The following is a 13769-nucleotide window of genomic DNA, read 5'->3' on the forward strand; positions in this document are numbered from 1 at the left end:
GATGTAAATTTTTCAAGAAAGTGCTATCAAAGAGGATTGGTCTTATGGCCAAGTGCTTTACTTTTAAAACTACTCTTGCCAGTCTAGGGCATTTGCCAAATGGCATAGTCCTAATCTAATTTAAAACATTGTTCAACAAAATGCAGCTTTTTGTAACACATCTGGACATGTTGAATACCCTCCTACAAAATAAGTCTTGGAGGAAGGCCTTGCCTAAGTTAAAAAAAAAAACCTCACCTGCAAAAATTTTGTGTTACATTTTAGACCATGGGTAGTCTGAAAACTCCTGCAAAATACTGTATAACGTAAAATCATATAAAGTCATATTCTGTCCTAAAAAAGTACATTCTCTTTTATGGAATACCATTTTCCATATAACTGTAGTTTTTATGCCCCCACCACTTTGGGGGGGGCATATAGATTTGCTCTTGTCCGTCCGTCCGTCTGCCCGAAAATGTTGTGTCGTGCGTAGCTCTGAAAGTATTTGACGTAGAGTCACAAAACTTTACAGGAATGTTGGTCAGCATGTGTAGTTGTGCACCTGGGGTTTCGCATCCGGATTCATTCAGTCTTGTAGAAGTTATGGCCCCTGACTTTGTAAAAATTGGTCATTTTAATGTTGTGTCGCGCCTAGCTCCAAAAGTATATGACCTAGAGTCACAAAACTTTACAGGAATGTTGGTCAGCATGTGTAGTTGTGCACCTGGGGTTTCGCGTCTGGATTCATCCAGTCATGTAGGAGTTATGGCCCCTGACTTAGTAAAAAATTGGTCATTTTAATGTTGTGTCGTGCGTAGCTCTGAAAGTATTTGACATAGAGTCACAAAACTTTACAGGAATGTTGGTCAGCATGTGTAGTTGTGCACCTGGGGTTTTGCGTCCGGATTCATTCAGTCATGTAGAAGTTATGGCCCCTGACTTTGTAAAAATTGGTCATTTTAATGTTGTGTCGCGCCTAGCTCCAAATGTATTTGACCTAGAATCACCAAAGTTTACAGGAATGTTGGTCAGCATATGCAGTTGTGCACCTGGGGTTTCGCGTCCGGATTCATTCAGTCGTGTAGGAGTTATAGCCACTGACTTAGTTAAAAATGGGTCATTTTAATGTTTTGTCATGAGTAGCTCCAAAAGTATTTGACCTAGAGTCACCAAAGTTTACAGGAATGTTGGTCAGCATGTGCAGTTGTGCACCTGGGGTTTCGCATCCGGATTCATTCAGTATTGTAGGAGTTCTGGCCCCTGACCTGGGAAAAAATTGTCATTTTAATGTCATGTAGTGGGGGCATCTGTGTCCCATGGCCACATTTCTAGTTAAAGTTAAGAATATTTTCCTACAAAATGCCATTTCATAAAAAGATTTTGGCAGGTATAATTTTTAGCTCACCTGTCACAAAGTGACAAGGTGAGCTTTTGTGATCACGCAGCGTCCGTTGTCCGTGCGTGCGTCCTTAAACTTTTGCTTGTGACCACTCTAGAGGTCACATTTTGCATGGGATCTGTATGAAAGTTGGTCAGACTGTTCATCTTGATGATATCTAGGTCAAGTTCGAAACTGGGTCACCTGCTGTCAAAAACTAGGTCAGTAGGTCAAATAATAAAAAAAACCTTGTGACCTCTCTAGAGGCCATATTTTTTAATGGATCTTCATGAAAATTGGTCAGAATGTTCGCCTTGATGATATCTAGGTCAAGTTCGAAACTGGGTCATGTGCCATCAAAAACTAGGTCAGTTGGTCTAAAAATAGAACCTTTCTAGAGGCTATATTTTACACAAGATGTTCATGAAAATTGGTCAGAATTGGTCTTGATGATATCTAGGTCAAGTTCGAAACTAGGTCACGTGCCTTCAAAAACTAGGTCAGTAGGTCAAATTATAGAAAAACCTTGTGACCTCTCTAGAGGCCATATTTTTCATGGGATCTGTATGAAAGTTGGTCTGAGTGTTATTCTTGATAATATCTAGGTCAAGTTCGAAACTGGGTTAAGTGCCATCAAAAACTAGGTCAGTAGGTCTAAAAATAGAAAAACCTTGTGACCTCTCTAGAGGCCATATTTTTCATGGGATCTTTATGAAAGTTGGTCTGAATGTTCATCTTGATGATATCAAGGTCAAGTTTGAAACTGGGTCAACTGCTTTCAAAAACTAGGTCAGTAGGTCTAAAAATAAAACCTTGTGACCTGTCTAGAGGCCATACTTTTGAATGGATCTTCATGAAAATTGGTCAGAATGTTCACCTTGATGATATCTAGGTCGAGTTTGAAACTGGGTCACGTGCCATCAATAACTAGGTCAGTAGGTCAAATAATAAAAAAATCTTGTGACCTCTCTAGAGTCCATATTTGTCATGGGATCTGTATGAAAGTTGGTCTGAATGTTCATCTTGATGATATCGAGGTCAGATTCAAAATTGGGTCACATGAGCTTAAGAACTAGGTCACTATGTCAAATAATAGAAAAAACAACATCATACTCAGTTCAAAACTGGGTCATGTGGGGAGAGGTGAGCGATTCAGGACCATCATGGTCCTCTTGTTTTTAATGCTTTCTTGTTAAATAACATACAAAACCCTGATAATTGAGCAGCAACACCCTTAAATAGCCATTTTACATAAGACCTTCAGTAGTCTAATATATATCTATTAAATATCAATATAATACCAGGAGGTCCATCCTGGCACCTGAATAGACAATTATAAGAAACCATGCCCAGATTTATTTGGTAGCTGAACAAAATATCTTTAGAACTAAAAGACATGTGTCAGTTTGAATAAGATGTCCTACAATAAATCACTCTTGAAATTCTGTATCCAAGTTCACTGATGCTGGCTAGAATGGAAGAAAATTTAATATTTTGTGAACCTCAGTTCAGGCACACATTGCAAAAATATGCTCAGAAACAAAAGTTACTAGAGTTTTCATTTTGGGGTCATGAAACGTAAATGGCCAATACCTACAAAGGCCCTTGCAGAATCAGCATGTTCCGGTATTCTTAATGAAATACTTTGAAAGATTTGGGCACCTGAATGGCACCTATACCCTCCAATATTTATCTTTTATATGAATTTATCTTGTCGTGGAGAAAGTGCAAACATGAGATATTTTGTTTCTCCTGACAAACAGTATTGCACATGTTTTAATCATTTGTATTTTTGGATACTGTAGAAGCACATCTTTTCGCATGGTCAAAATTTCGCTATTTTAGAATTTTGACTATGTTCGCGAGGTTAAATATTCGCGAAATTGTAACTATGGTTTCCTGCTTGAATTAGCATTATACTAATGGTAAATATGTACGTAAGAATTGATTTTCGCGAGATGTATGGCCTCGCAAATATAGTGAAAATTAAACCCGTGCGAAAATTTCTGCTTTTTCAATATATGCTCTGTTTCCATATCCAGTTTCAAAATGTCTCCTCTGACAGCTCTTGTTGTGCTAAACACATCCTGTAATTGCAATCATTTTATCAAAGTATATTTATGTCTGTTGGTAGAGGCAATTTTTATAACGGCTTAATTTTGTAAGAAAAAAAAAAAAAAAAAAAGTTAAAAGGGAGATAACCTAATACTCTGTAAAGATATGGTTATGTCCTCTAGTCATACACACCTCTATGTAATTTCATTGCCATAAGCAGCAAACAGACAACAAATAAATGACTAGACTCATTCTCCGTAAAAGGATAACTCTTTTTAATTATAATAGCATCTTTTTCTTGAAAGGCAATTTAAAAAAAAATAGAGTATGATATCAAGAATTTCTGCATTAAGGATAGTTTTGAGAAATTAAAATATTTTAAACTATAGAACCTCATAATCTAGTGGTAAACACATTGTGTATTAACATGTAAGTTCATATTCCAGAAAAAAGATATTATTTGAAACTTCACAATACTTCAGGGAAGTCAAAGTTAGTGAAGTACAAGGTCCACCAGGATTCATCCGTCTACACAAGGTTTTGCCCAATTATACCACACATTAAGGCCTACAAAATGCAAGGTTAAGCGTTACAAGGTGCAAGTACAAACATTCAGCCCATACTCATTACAAAGGGAGTAGAAATCTAAAGCCTTTAATTTAGTTTTGTTACTAGAATAAAAAATTATTTAAGGCCTGCCAAATTGTAAGTAGTTCAATAGATCCACCTCATTAGAAAAAATCTGCACTGGGTGGCATGTAAAATATCTCAGAATTATTTTTTCTTTTGATGGAATCTTATAGCATAATGTACAGTCACAGGTTTAAACATTTTACGTCAAAACTGACCCTATCTGACTAAAGTCTGATCTTTAAACGAAGATTGAGAATGACCATTCACATTCATCTTCTGTTATTTGATTCCAATATGCTATTTGTTTCGAAATCTATTTCATTAACAATCGGACGATTGTTCGAGTCAAAGATAATAATTGCAGTTTATCGGTTAGAAACCACCTCGTTAAAGTATGCCCTACAACTAGCTAACGACTATCTACAGTTACGAATAGAATGTAGTTATCAAAAAAGGCTTATTTAAGTTCATTTTGATTGCTAGGGAAGTCTCAGAACAGCTATCATACTGGGTCAGATCCTAACTAGCGTAAATGGGTATGTATTTGTCAGATGAACGACCAATTCTGACCCCTTTTGGTCAGGCTATTCTATTCTCTAAAGTGAACATATTATTAAATTATAAAGCAATATGCTATAGCTTGAATTGACACACTTAAAGGTGCTATCTCCAGATTGGCTAAAAATACCTTGTTATAGTTCCCCCATACTTGTTTTTCCCTATCTTCCGTCCTTCTAGCACACTTTTTTCCGATCAAATTTGAGAACCATTTGACTAGAATCATCAAACTTCATACGGTGGCAGGGTTTATGGAGTAGATGACCCCTATTGTTTTTTGGGTCACTCCATCAAAGGCCAAGGTCACAGGGGCCTGAACATGGAAAACCATTTCCGATCAATAACTTGAGAGTCAATTAACACGGAATAATGAAACTTCATAGGATGATTGTCATGCAGAGAGATGACCCCTATCGATTTTGGGGTCACTCTGTTTAAGGTCAAGGTCACAGGGGCTTGAACATGAAAAACCATTTCCGATCAGTAACTTCAGAACCACTTAACCCAGAATGTTGAAACTTCATAGGATGATTGGACATGCAAAAGAGATGACCCCTATTGATTTTGGGGTCACTCTGTTAAAAGTCAAGGTCACAGGGTCCTGAACATGGAAAATTATTTCCAGTCAGTAACTTGAGAACCACTTGACCTAGAATGTTGAAACTTCATAGGATGATTGGTCATGCACAGTTGATGAACCCTATTGATTTCTTGGGTCACTCTGTTAAATTTCACAGGATCCTGAACATGAAAAGACCCAGAATGTTGAAACTTCATAGGATGATTGGTCATGCAGTATCAACTTTAGGGTCACTCTATTAAAGGTAAAGTTAAAGGTTACAGGGGCCTTAACATGGAAAACCATTTCCAGTCAGTAACTTGAGAACCACTTGACCCAGAATGTTGAAACTTCATAGGATGATTGAACATGTAGAGTAGATGACCCCTATTGATTTTGGGATCACATGATCAAAGGTTGCAGCAGATAGCAAATGGAAATTTCCGGTTTATAACTTCAGAACCATTTGACCTAGAACCTTCAAACTTCATAGGCAGATAGGAACTACAGAGTAGATGACCCCTATTGTTTTTGGGGGTCACTCCTTCAAAGGTCAAGGTCACAGGGGGCTGAACATAGAAAACTCTTTCCAATCAGTAACTTGAGAACCATTTGACTCAGAATGTTGAAACTTAATTGGATAATTGGACATGCAGAGTAGATGACCCATATCGATTTTGGGATCACATGATCAAAGGTCAAGGTCACAGGAGCCCGAGCATAGAAAATTGTATCCAGTTCATAACTTGAGAACCACTAGGCCCAGAATGTTGAAACTTAGTGGGATGGTTGGACATGCCAAGTAGGTGATCCCTATTGCAGATAAACCATCAGTGTCTCTTTGACTTTTGCTCTTGTCTCCTATTGACTTCTTCCATATATGACTATGCATTTGGGGAGACATGAGCTTTTTTACCAGAGAATCTTCTACTTTATAATTGAAGTTTGGTCATATTATAATTGTTAGAATATGACTTTTGTGACCGCTCGATGTCCATCGTCCGTAGTTCGTCTTGGGTAGTGCGTCGTGCGTCCGTCAATGATTTAAAAAAAAATCTTCTTGAAAACCACTGAGCAGAATTACACCAAACTTCACAGGAATGATCCTTTGGTGGCCCCCTTTCAAAATTGTTCAAAGAATTGAATTCCATTTAGAACTCTTTATGCCATGGCAACCGAAAGTAAGAACTTTAAAAATCTTCTTGTCCAAAACTGCAAGGCATAGAGTCTTGATATTTGGCATGTGACATCATCTAATGGTCCTCTATGAAGGTTGTTCCCAAGTTTTACATAGACTAATATAGGAAAAAAAGTCTAATGGTCCTCTACCAAGATTGTTCAAATTATCCCCCTAGTGGGTCCCAAGTTTTACATAGACTAATAAAAAGTTTAAAAACTTCTTGTCTAGGACGGATTACACCAAACCAGAAGTGACTACTCAGTGTTACATGTGAAGTAGTCCAAAATGTAGTTCCATGCTATGGATGAAATCTGGTATAATGAATGACTTGAGGAGGTGACAGTTAAATTTTTGGCTTATGTTTATTGCTTATAGTATTGAGAATAGATCTAGACCATTTTCATTGTAAATTTCTTGGAATAAGTTTTATTCTTTGCGAAAAATGTCTACCTACGCTCAACTGCTAAACGGTTGTTTTTAAAGGGTGATGTTTCTCAGAACAGATTATTTTTCTTATATACACATAACATGCCAATATTTTTCTATTTTTAATAAGAAGACATGTTAAACTAAATGACCATATATGGTTTTCACATCATTGAAATGCTCTAAAGTGCTGAAAATGAGGTCTGAATGTTTTGTTATTAATATGAAATAAATAAGGAACTGAATTGGTAGAATGTAACCTATAAGTTGTGCAGGGGTAAAAATTGAAACTTGTTTAGATGTGGCTGTAAATAGGCTAGTTTGGCCAGATTATGATAGAAAATGACAGTTTCAGTGCAATTTAGCAGAGAAAAAGAAAAAAAACTAAAAATATTTCAAAATCACTGTTTTGGGTGTATTTTTTTAAAAAAATGCATATGTATTGACTAAATATTGGTAAGTTTTAGGTGTCAGGGGTGAGTTTGGGTATATTTTACAGTAACAGTGTGTGATTTGAATGCAGTTTATGGTAAAACTTGATAAAATATGGCAAAAATAAGCTCAAGCAAGGAAAAGTGGTCAAAAATGATGTCGTGACAGCTTTTTTCCAGGAAATTTGGCACGCCATATGTTACTGAAAAAGCCATAAAACCTTCAAAATTGATTGTATCAAACTGAAACTGGTATTTTTTTCATGCATTTAGGTTACTGGTACAATTTAAGTGAAAATAACACATTTTGAGTATGAAAAATTTTCCTTTAAGGACGGATTACACCAAACCGGAAGTGACTACTCAGTGTTACATGTGAAGTAGTCCAAAATGTAGTTCCATGCTATGGATGAAATCTGGTATAATGATTGACTTGAGGAGGTGACAGTTAAATTTTTGGCTTATGTTTATTGCTTATAGTATTGAGAATAGATCTAGACCATTTTCATTGTAAATTTTTTGGAATAAGTTTTATTCTTTGCGAAAAATGTCTACCTACGCGTAACTGCTAAACGGCTGTTTTCATGGGGGCATTTTTAGCTCATCTGATTTTTTGAAAAAAAATGATGAGTTATTGTCATCACTTGAGCGGTTGTCGGCGTCGGCGTCGGCGTCTGCGTCGGCGTTGCCTGGTTAAGTTTTATGTTTAGGTCAGCTTTTCTCCTAAACTATCAAAGCTATTGCTTTGAAACTTGGAATACTTGTTCACCATCATAAGCTGACCCTGTATAGCAAGAAACATAACTCCATCTTGCTTTTTGCAAGATTTATGGCCCCTTTTGTACTTAGAAAATATCAGATTTCTTGGTTAAGTTTTATGTTTAGGTCAACTTTTCTCCCAAACTGTCAAAGCTATTGCTTTGAAACTTGGAATACTTGTTCACCATCATAAGCTGACCCTGTACAGCAAGAAACATAACTCCATCTTGCTTTTTGCAAGATTTATTGCCCCTTTTGGACTTATAAAAATCAGTTTTCTTGGTTAAGTTTTATGTTTAGGTCAGCTTTTATCCTAAACTATCAAAGCTATTGCTTTAAAACTTGCAACACTTGTTCACCATCATAAGTTGACCCTGTACAGCAAGAAACATAACTCCATCCTGCTTTTTGCAAGATTTATGGCCCCTTTTGGACTTAGAAAATATCAGATTTCTTGGTTAAGTTTTATGTTTAGGTCAACTTTTTCTCTTAAACTATCAAAGCTATTGCTTTGAAACTTGCAACACTTGTTCACCATCATAAGCTGACCCTGTACAGCAAGCAGCGTAACTCCATCCTGATTTTTGCAATAATTATTGCCCCTTTTGGACTTAGAAAATCATTTTCTTGGTTGAGTATTATGTTTAAGTCAACTTTTGTCATAAACTATCAAAGCTATTGCTTTAAAACTTGCAACAGTTTTTCACCATCATAAGTGGACACTGTACATCAAGAAACATAACTCTATCCTGCTTTTTGCAAGAATGATGGCCCTTTTTAGACTTAGAAAATCATGGGTAGGACAATATTTCTATTACACAAAAAAAATCAGATGAGCGTCAGCACCCGCAAGGCGGTGCTCTTGTTAAAGGGTGATGTTTCTCAGAACAGATTATTTTTCTTATATACAACATAACATGTCAATATTTTTCTATTTTTGATAAGAAGACATGTTATACTAAATGACCATATATGGTTTTCATATCATTGAAATGCTATAAAGTGCTGAAAATGAGGTCTGAATGTTTTGTTATTAATATGAAATAAATAAGGAATTGAATTGGTAGAATGTAACCTCTAAAACCACAAGACCAAGGCCTTTGATATTTGGCATGTAGCATTGCCTTGTGGTCCTCTACCAAAAATGTTCAAATTATAATCCTGGGGTGAAAAGAGGCCCAGTCCTGGGGGATCTCAAGTGTTACATAGCCTTATAGGAAAAAACTTTAAAAATCTTCTTGTCCAAAACTGCAAGGTGTAGAGCCTTGATGTTTGGCATGTGACATCATCTTATGGTCCTCTATGAAGATTGTTCAGATTGTGCCCCAGGGGTGAAAAGAGGCCCCTCCACGGGGGTCCCAAGTTTTACATAGACATATAGGAAAAAACTTTAACAATCTTCTTGCATTAAACTGCAAGGCCTAGGCTTTTGATATTTGGTATCTAGCATTGCCTTATGGTCCTCTGCCAAAATTGTTCAAATTAAGCCCCTGGGATGAAAAGAGGCCCAGCCCTGGGGGTCCCAAATTTAACATACATTTATATAGGGAGAAAAAAAATCTTCTTGTCTGAAAGTTCAAGGCCTAGGCCTTTGATATTTGATATTTAGCATTGCCTAGTGGATTTCTAACAAGATTGTTCAAATTATGCCCCTGGGGTGAAAAGAGGCCCCACCCTGGGGGTCACTTGTTATATGAGTAATATAGGAATAAATACTTTAAAAATTATGAAATCATATTTCCTAGACTGTTTTATTATAATTACCTGATGACCACAAGGGATTAGGGGTCACTTGACTGTTACCTTGACCTACTGACCTACTTTCTTGTTTTTTAAGTTACAGCCTTGAAATATGTATGACATGTACAGTTTTGCACATTGATTTTAAAACTGACTTTCAGTGATCATGAATAGTACCTACTTTCTAATATTTTAGCATCAGTGTGCCATTTTAAACATGTGGCTTATATTACTCAGGTGAGCAATTCAGGGTCTTCATGACCCTCTTGTTTCTAAAGTAGCTTAAAAATGCCAAATCAAGAAAAAAAATGTTGTCTGAATTGGGCATGTACACACTAGCATATAGCTAAGTTTTGTTGATGGAAACTAAATGTTACTGGGAAGGGGGAAAATGATTTTATAGATATTCATATATATATTCAGCCTCCAGCTTTACTCCAATAATGTCCCTCATCCCTCACAAAATGCCTGGATGAGGGCACATTATTTTCTGTTAAGCCTTCGGCTTTGCATGTAAACACTAGCATCTTTAAAGGACACAACAAAACTGCTACATGTTATGAATAATCAGCAAAAGACCCTAGTTCTTATGTAGAGTGAAACAACACATGTACACTATCAACACAAACTTTTACGCATTATAAATATGTAAATGAAGTTATCAGAATTTCCACTGTTTTGTATAATATCATTATACTGTCCTGTAACTCTGTTTAGTGTATCACTCTGCTTAGTGTATCACTCTGTAATTAGATAGTTATACAGTCAAAACACCATGCATTATCCAACTAATATATATACAAATTCCAGCCTTTATTACCACACTGTTACTTTTGACGGAGAGCCCGCCTGCTTAGCTCAGTAGGTAAGAGCGTTGGTCTATGGATCGCGGGGTCGCGAGTTCGATCCTCAGGCGGGGTGTATGTTCTCCGTGACTATTTGATAAAAGACATTGTGTCTGAAATCATTAGTCCTCCAACTCTGATAATTCATGTGGGGAAGTTGGCAGTTACTTGCGGAGAAAAGGTTTGTACTGATACAGAATCCAGGAACACTGGTTAGGTTAACTGCCCGCCGTTACATGACTGAAATACTTGAAAAACGGCATTAAACCTAAAACAAACAAAACTTTTGACGGAGGACTGCCTGTGAAAAATTAATATTAGTACAGTCAAATACCGTTACCTCGATATTCAAGGGACCGCGAAAATTGCATCGACGTATCCGAACTTCGACGTAACGATATCGATCGACTATCTTGAACTACATTTTGTATCTGTTTAGGACGTCTATATTGTCATTATACTACATGCTTCTTTCAGAGTGTTTAAAAGGGGAAAGAAATAATATAAAAACGTAAATATGATCTTAATTTTATTGACAAATAAAACATCTTAATTCAGTAGTACATACATACATACAACTTGTTAAATTTATAAAATATACATGTCAACATCAGCATTTTTATTGATATTTTTTTCGTTGAAATATGAACGATTGCACACCAATTCTTTATATACAACTTCACATGTCATCATTAGCACACATTTATTTTCTCTTTTTTTCACATTTTTTCACTGACATTTTCTTTTTTCGCATTTTTTTCACTGACTGTCACGTGATGTATCGTGGTAGAAGTCTGTTAAAACACTTTGGCGGGTGAACTGTCCTTTTCCCTCAATTTTAGAAATAAAGTTTCCTATCTCCGAAAGATATTGAAAGAATTTGTCTGGTGCGTTTTCCGTTGTTTCTACTAGGCATCGTAATGTATCTAGGGAGTCTTTTGATTTTTTCATTGTTGGTGGTACAATCTCTATCTGAGTCGCGCTGTTTTCATCTTCGTCGTCACTTTCCTCTTTTTCCTCCGTTTTTCTTACGCTGATGATATCTTTGATGATGGATACGTCACTGACAGATTCAGATGTAGGAACATGGTCGTCTATGGCAGCATAACTCAAAAGAGTTACACCACCACACAGCAGAAGACCTAACGGCACATCGTCGTCAGGGTCAGAGTCTGAGTCACAGTCGTCAGCAGTTTCTGGTACATTCGGAACAAAATTGGCCCGACGGAAGCAGTTGGCAATTGTTGTTTGTTTAACATTGACCCAGGCTTGATGCAATAGCCGCATTGCATCGAGAACAGACAGAACAAACGTTTTCTTCTCATCAACACAATCGGACTGCCGCTGCATTACTAAATTTCTGTATTGTACTTTAAGTGACTGAATAACCCCTTGGTCCATTGGTTGTGTGACACTGGTTGTGTTTGGAGGCAGAAAAACTAATCGGACAGCCTGAAGACCTTGCACATTTGGATGTGCCGGGCAATTATCCACTATGAGCACCACTTTTCGTTTTTTTCTATGCATTTTGCGGTCGAATTCGGAAACCCAGTCTGAAAATATTTCAGATACCATCCATGCCTTTTTATTGGCTTTATAATCAGTTGGCAGCTTTTTGACATTTTTGAAGCACCGTGGCTTTGCTGACTTGCCAATAATGAGCAATTTCACTTTTTCGGAACCGGACATGTTTGCGCACACCATAACAGTCAGACGCTCTTTGCTCTGTTTACCCCCGTGACAATCTACATTCTTAAATTCTAACGTCTTATCACTCAATGCACGGTAAAACAACCCAGTTTCATCGGCATTAAAGATATTTTCCGGACTATATTCTCTTAGGATTGAGCTCAGACGATCGTTCCACTCTTGAATTCTATCAGAAGTAAGGTCAACGGACTTCGACTCCCCACAGACCTTTTTAAATGTGATACCATGCCTCTCCTTGAATCGCTCTAGCCAGCCTGTAGAGCAATTAAAATCGGTCATACCTAATGCACGGGCGAATTCATTTGCTTTATGTATCAGGAATGGCCCAGATACAGGGACATTTTCGTTTCTTGCATTTTTGAACCATTTTAATACTGCTTCCTCTACCTCCGGAAACTTTGCATGACCACTTCGCTTACGTTGTGGACCATATTCACCATTTAAGTAGCTTTCCTTTATATCAGCTGCTTTTTTCAACCACGTTGATAGTGTGTTCTGAGGAATATCAAAGTCAGCGGCAATTTTTGTCTTTGAAGATTTCCCTTCTTCAACGGCTATTATTGCTTTGTATTTCGTCTCGAGTGTATAATTTCCCAGTTTTCTTTTTACTGATTTCTTACTGCGTTGAGCAGAAGTCATAGGTATCCCCCCGGGTTGGTTACCGGGTCCTTCCCCATTAACAACATGCTCGGTAGAGTTGCTAGGTATCCCCCCGGGTTGGTTACCGGGTCCTTCCCTAGACAAGTCTGAATGCAGTGGTAGTGTTCCTTGTTGAGTAGTCATTTTGACTGTGCTTCGATATCGAAAATTTTCCAGTTAAATACGCATATTGTTACTCAATCCTAAATGGCAGATTTTTACTCCGTCAAACAAAAATTTATTTCGTCCAAATTAATTGTTAAATTGGAAAACAGCTTGCCCGCTTGCACGCTGTTTTATAAGACTAATTACTGGAAATTAAATGCAAACTTGCTGACATTTAAATTGGACCATAGATTAAATAACAAACAAAACAAACATACAAACTAACCTGATTATAATTATTACATCGCCGGACAACAATAGCTTGATTTTCACACCTTACAAATAACAAGGATATTTTTTGACAAGCTGCGATATCGACTAAACCAGGTGTAAAAATAGTACAGGTAAGATGACGGGACTGAAAAATCACATCGAGCTAAACAAAATATCGAGCTAATGATATCGAGGTAATGATAAATAATAACATTAAAATATATAGAGAAAAATCGGGACCGACTAAAATACATCGAGCTAACCAGAATATCGAGCAAACCGATATCGAGGTAACGATATTCGACTGTATTACTTTTCCTATGTTGTATACCTTAGAAAAGTATTTTTGTCATTTTTCCAATCAGCTGTCTTCAATATCTTATCAAGAGAACAACCTCTATCATATGCTGCTGAAATAGCAGCTGATCGGAAAGAATGAGCTTTAAAATACCAGATATTGTTACACAGATTTTAGCCATCTAGTATTGTGCTTAAATTG

At 36.9% G+C, this 13769-nt stretch overlaps 1 protein-coding gene across 1 annotated transcript; it reads right to left on the reverse strand.

Annotated features, from left to right (window-relative positions):
* Window positions 1–10873: 10873 nt before the first annotated feature.
* LOC123560720 (tigger transposable element-derived protein 4-like) lies at window positions 10874–13562 on the reverse strand. Its single transcript, XM_045352884.2, has one exon. It carries the CDS (start codon window positions 13034–13036, stop codon window positions 11303–11305), a length of 1734 nt encoding a protein of 577 aa, XP_045208819.2. The 5' UTR covers window positions 13037–13562; the 3' UTR covers window positions 10874–11302.
* Between the last annotated feature and the right edge of the window lie 207 nt (window positions 13563–13769).

The sequence above is a fragment of the Mercenaria mercenaria genome, chromosome 10, assembly GCF_021730395.1.
Source record: "Mercenaria mercenaria strain notata chromosome 10, MADL_Memer_1, whole genome shotgun sequence".
NCBI classification, from domain to species: Eukaryota; Metazoa; Mollusca; class Bivalvia; order Venerida; family Veneridae; genus Mercenaria; species Mercenaria mercenaria.

Excerpts from the sequence above, each read along its gene's own strand:
- LOC123560720 (XM_045352884.2), bottom strand. The coding sequence starts at position 13,036 with ATGACTACTCAACAAGGAACACTACCACTGCATTCAGACTTGTCTAGG.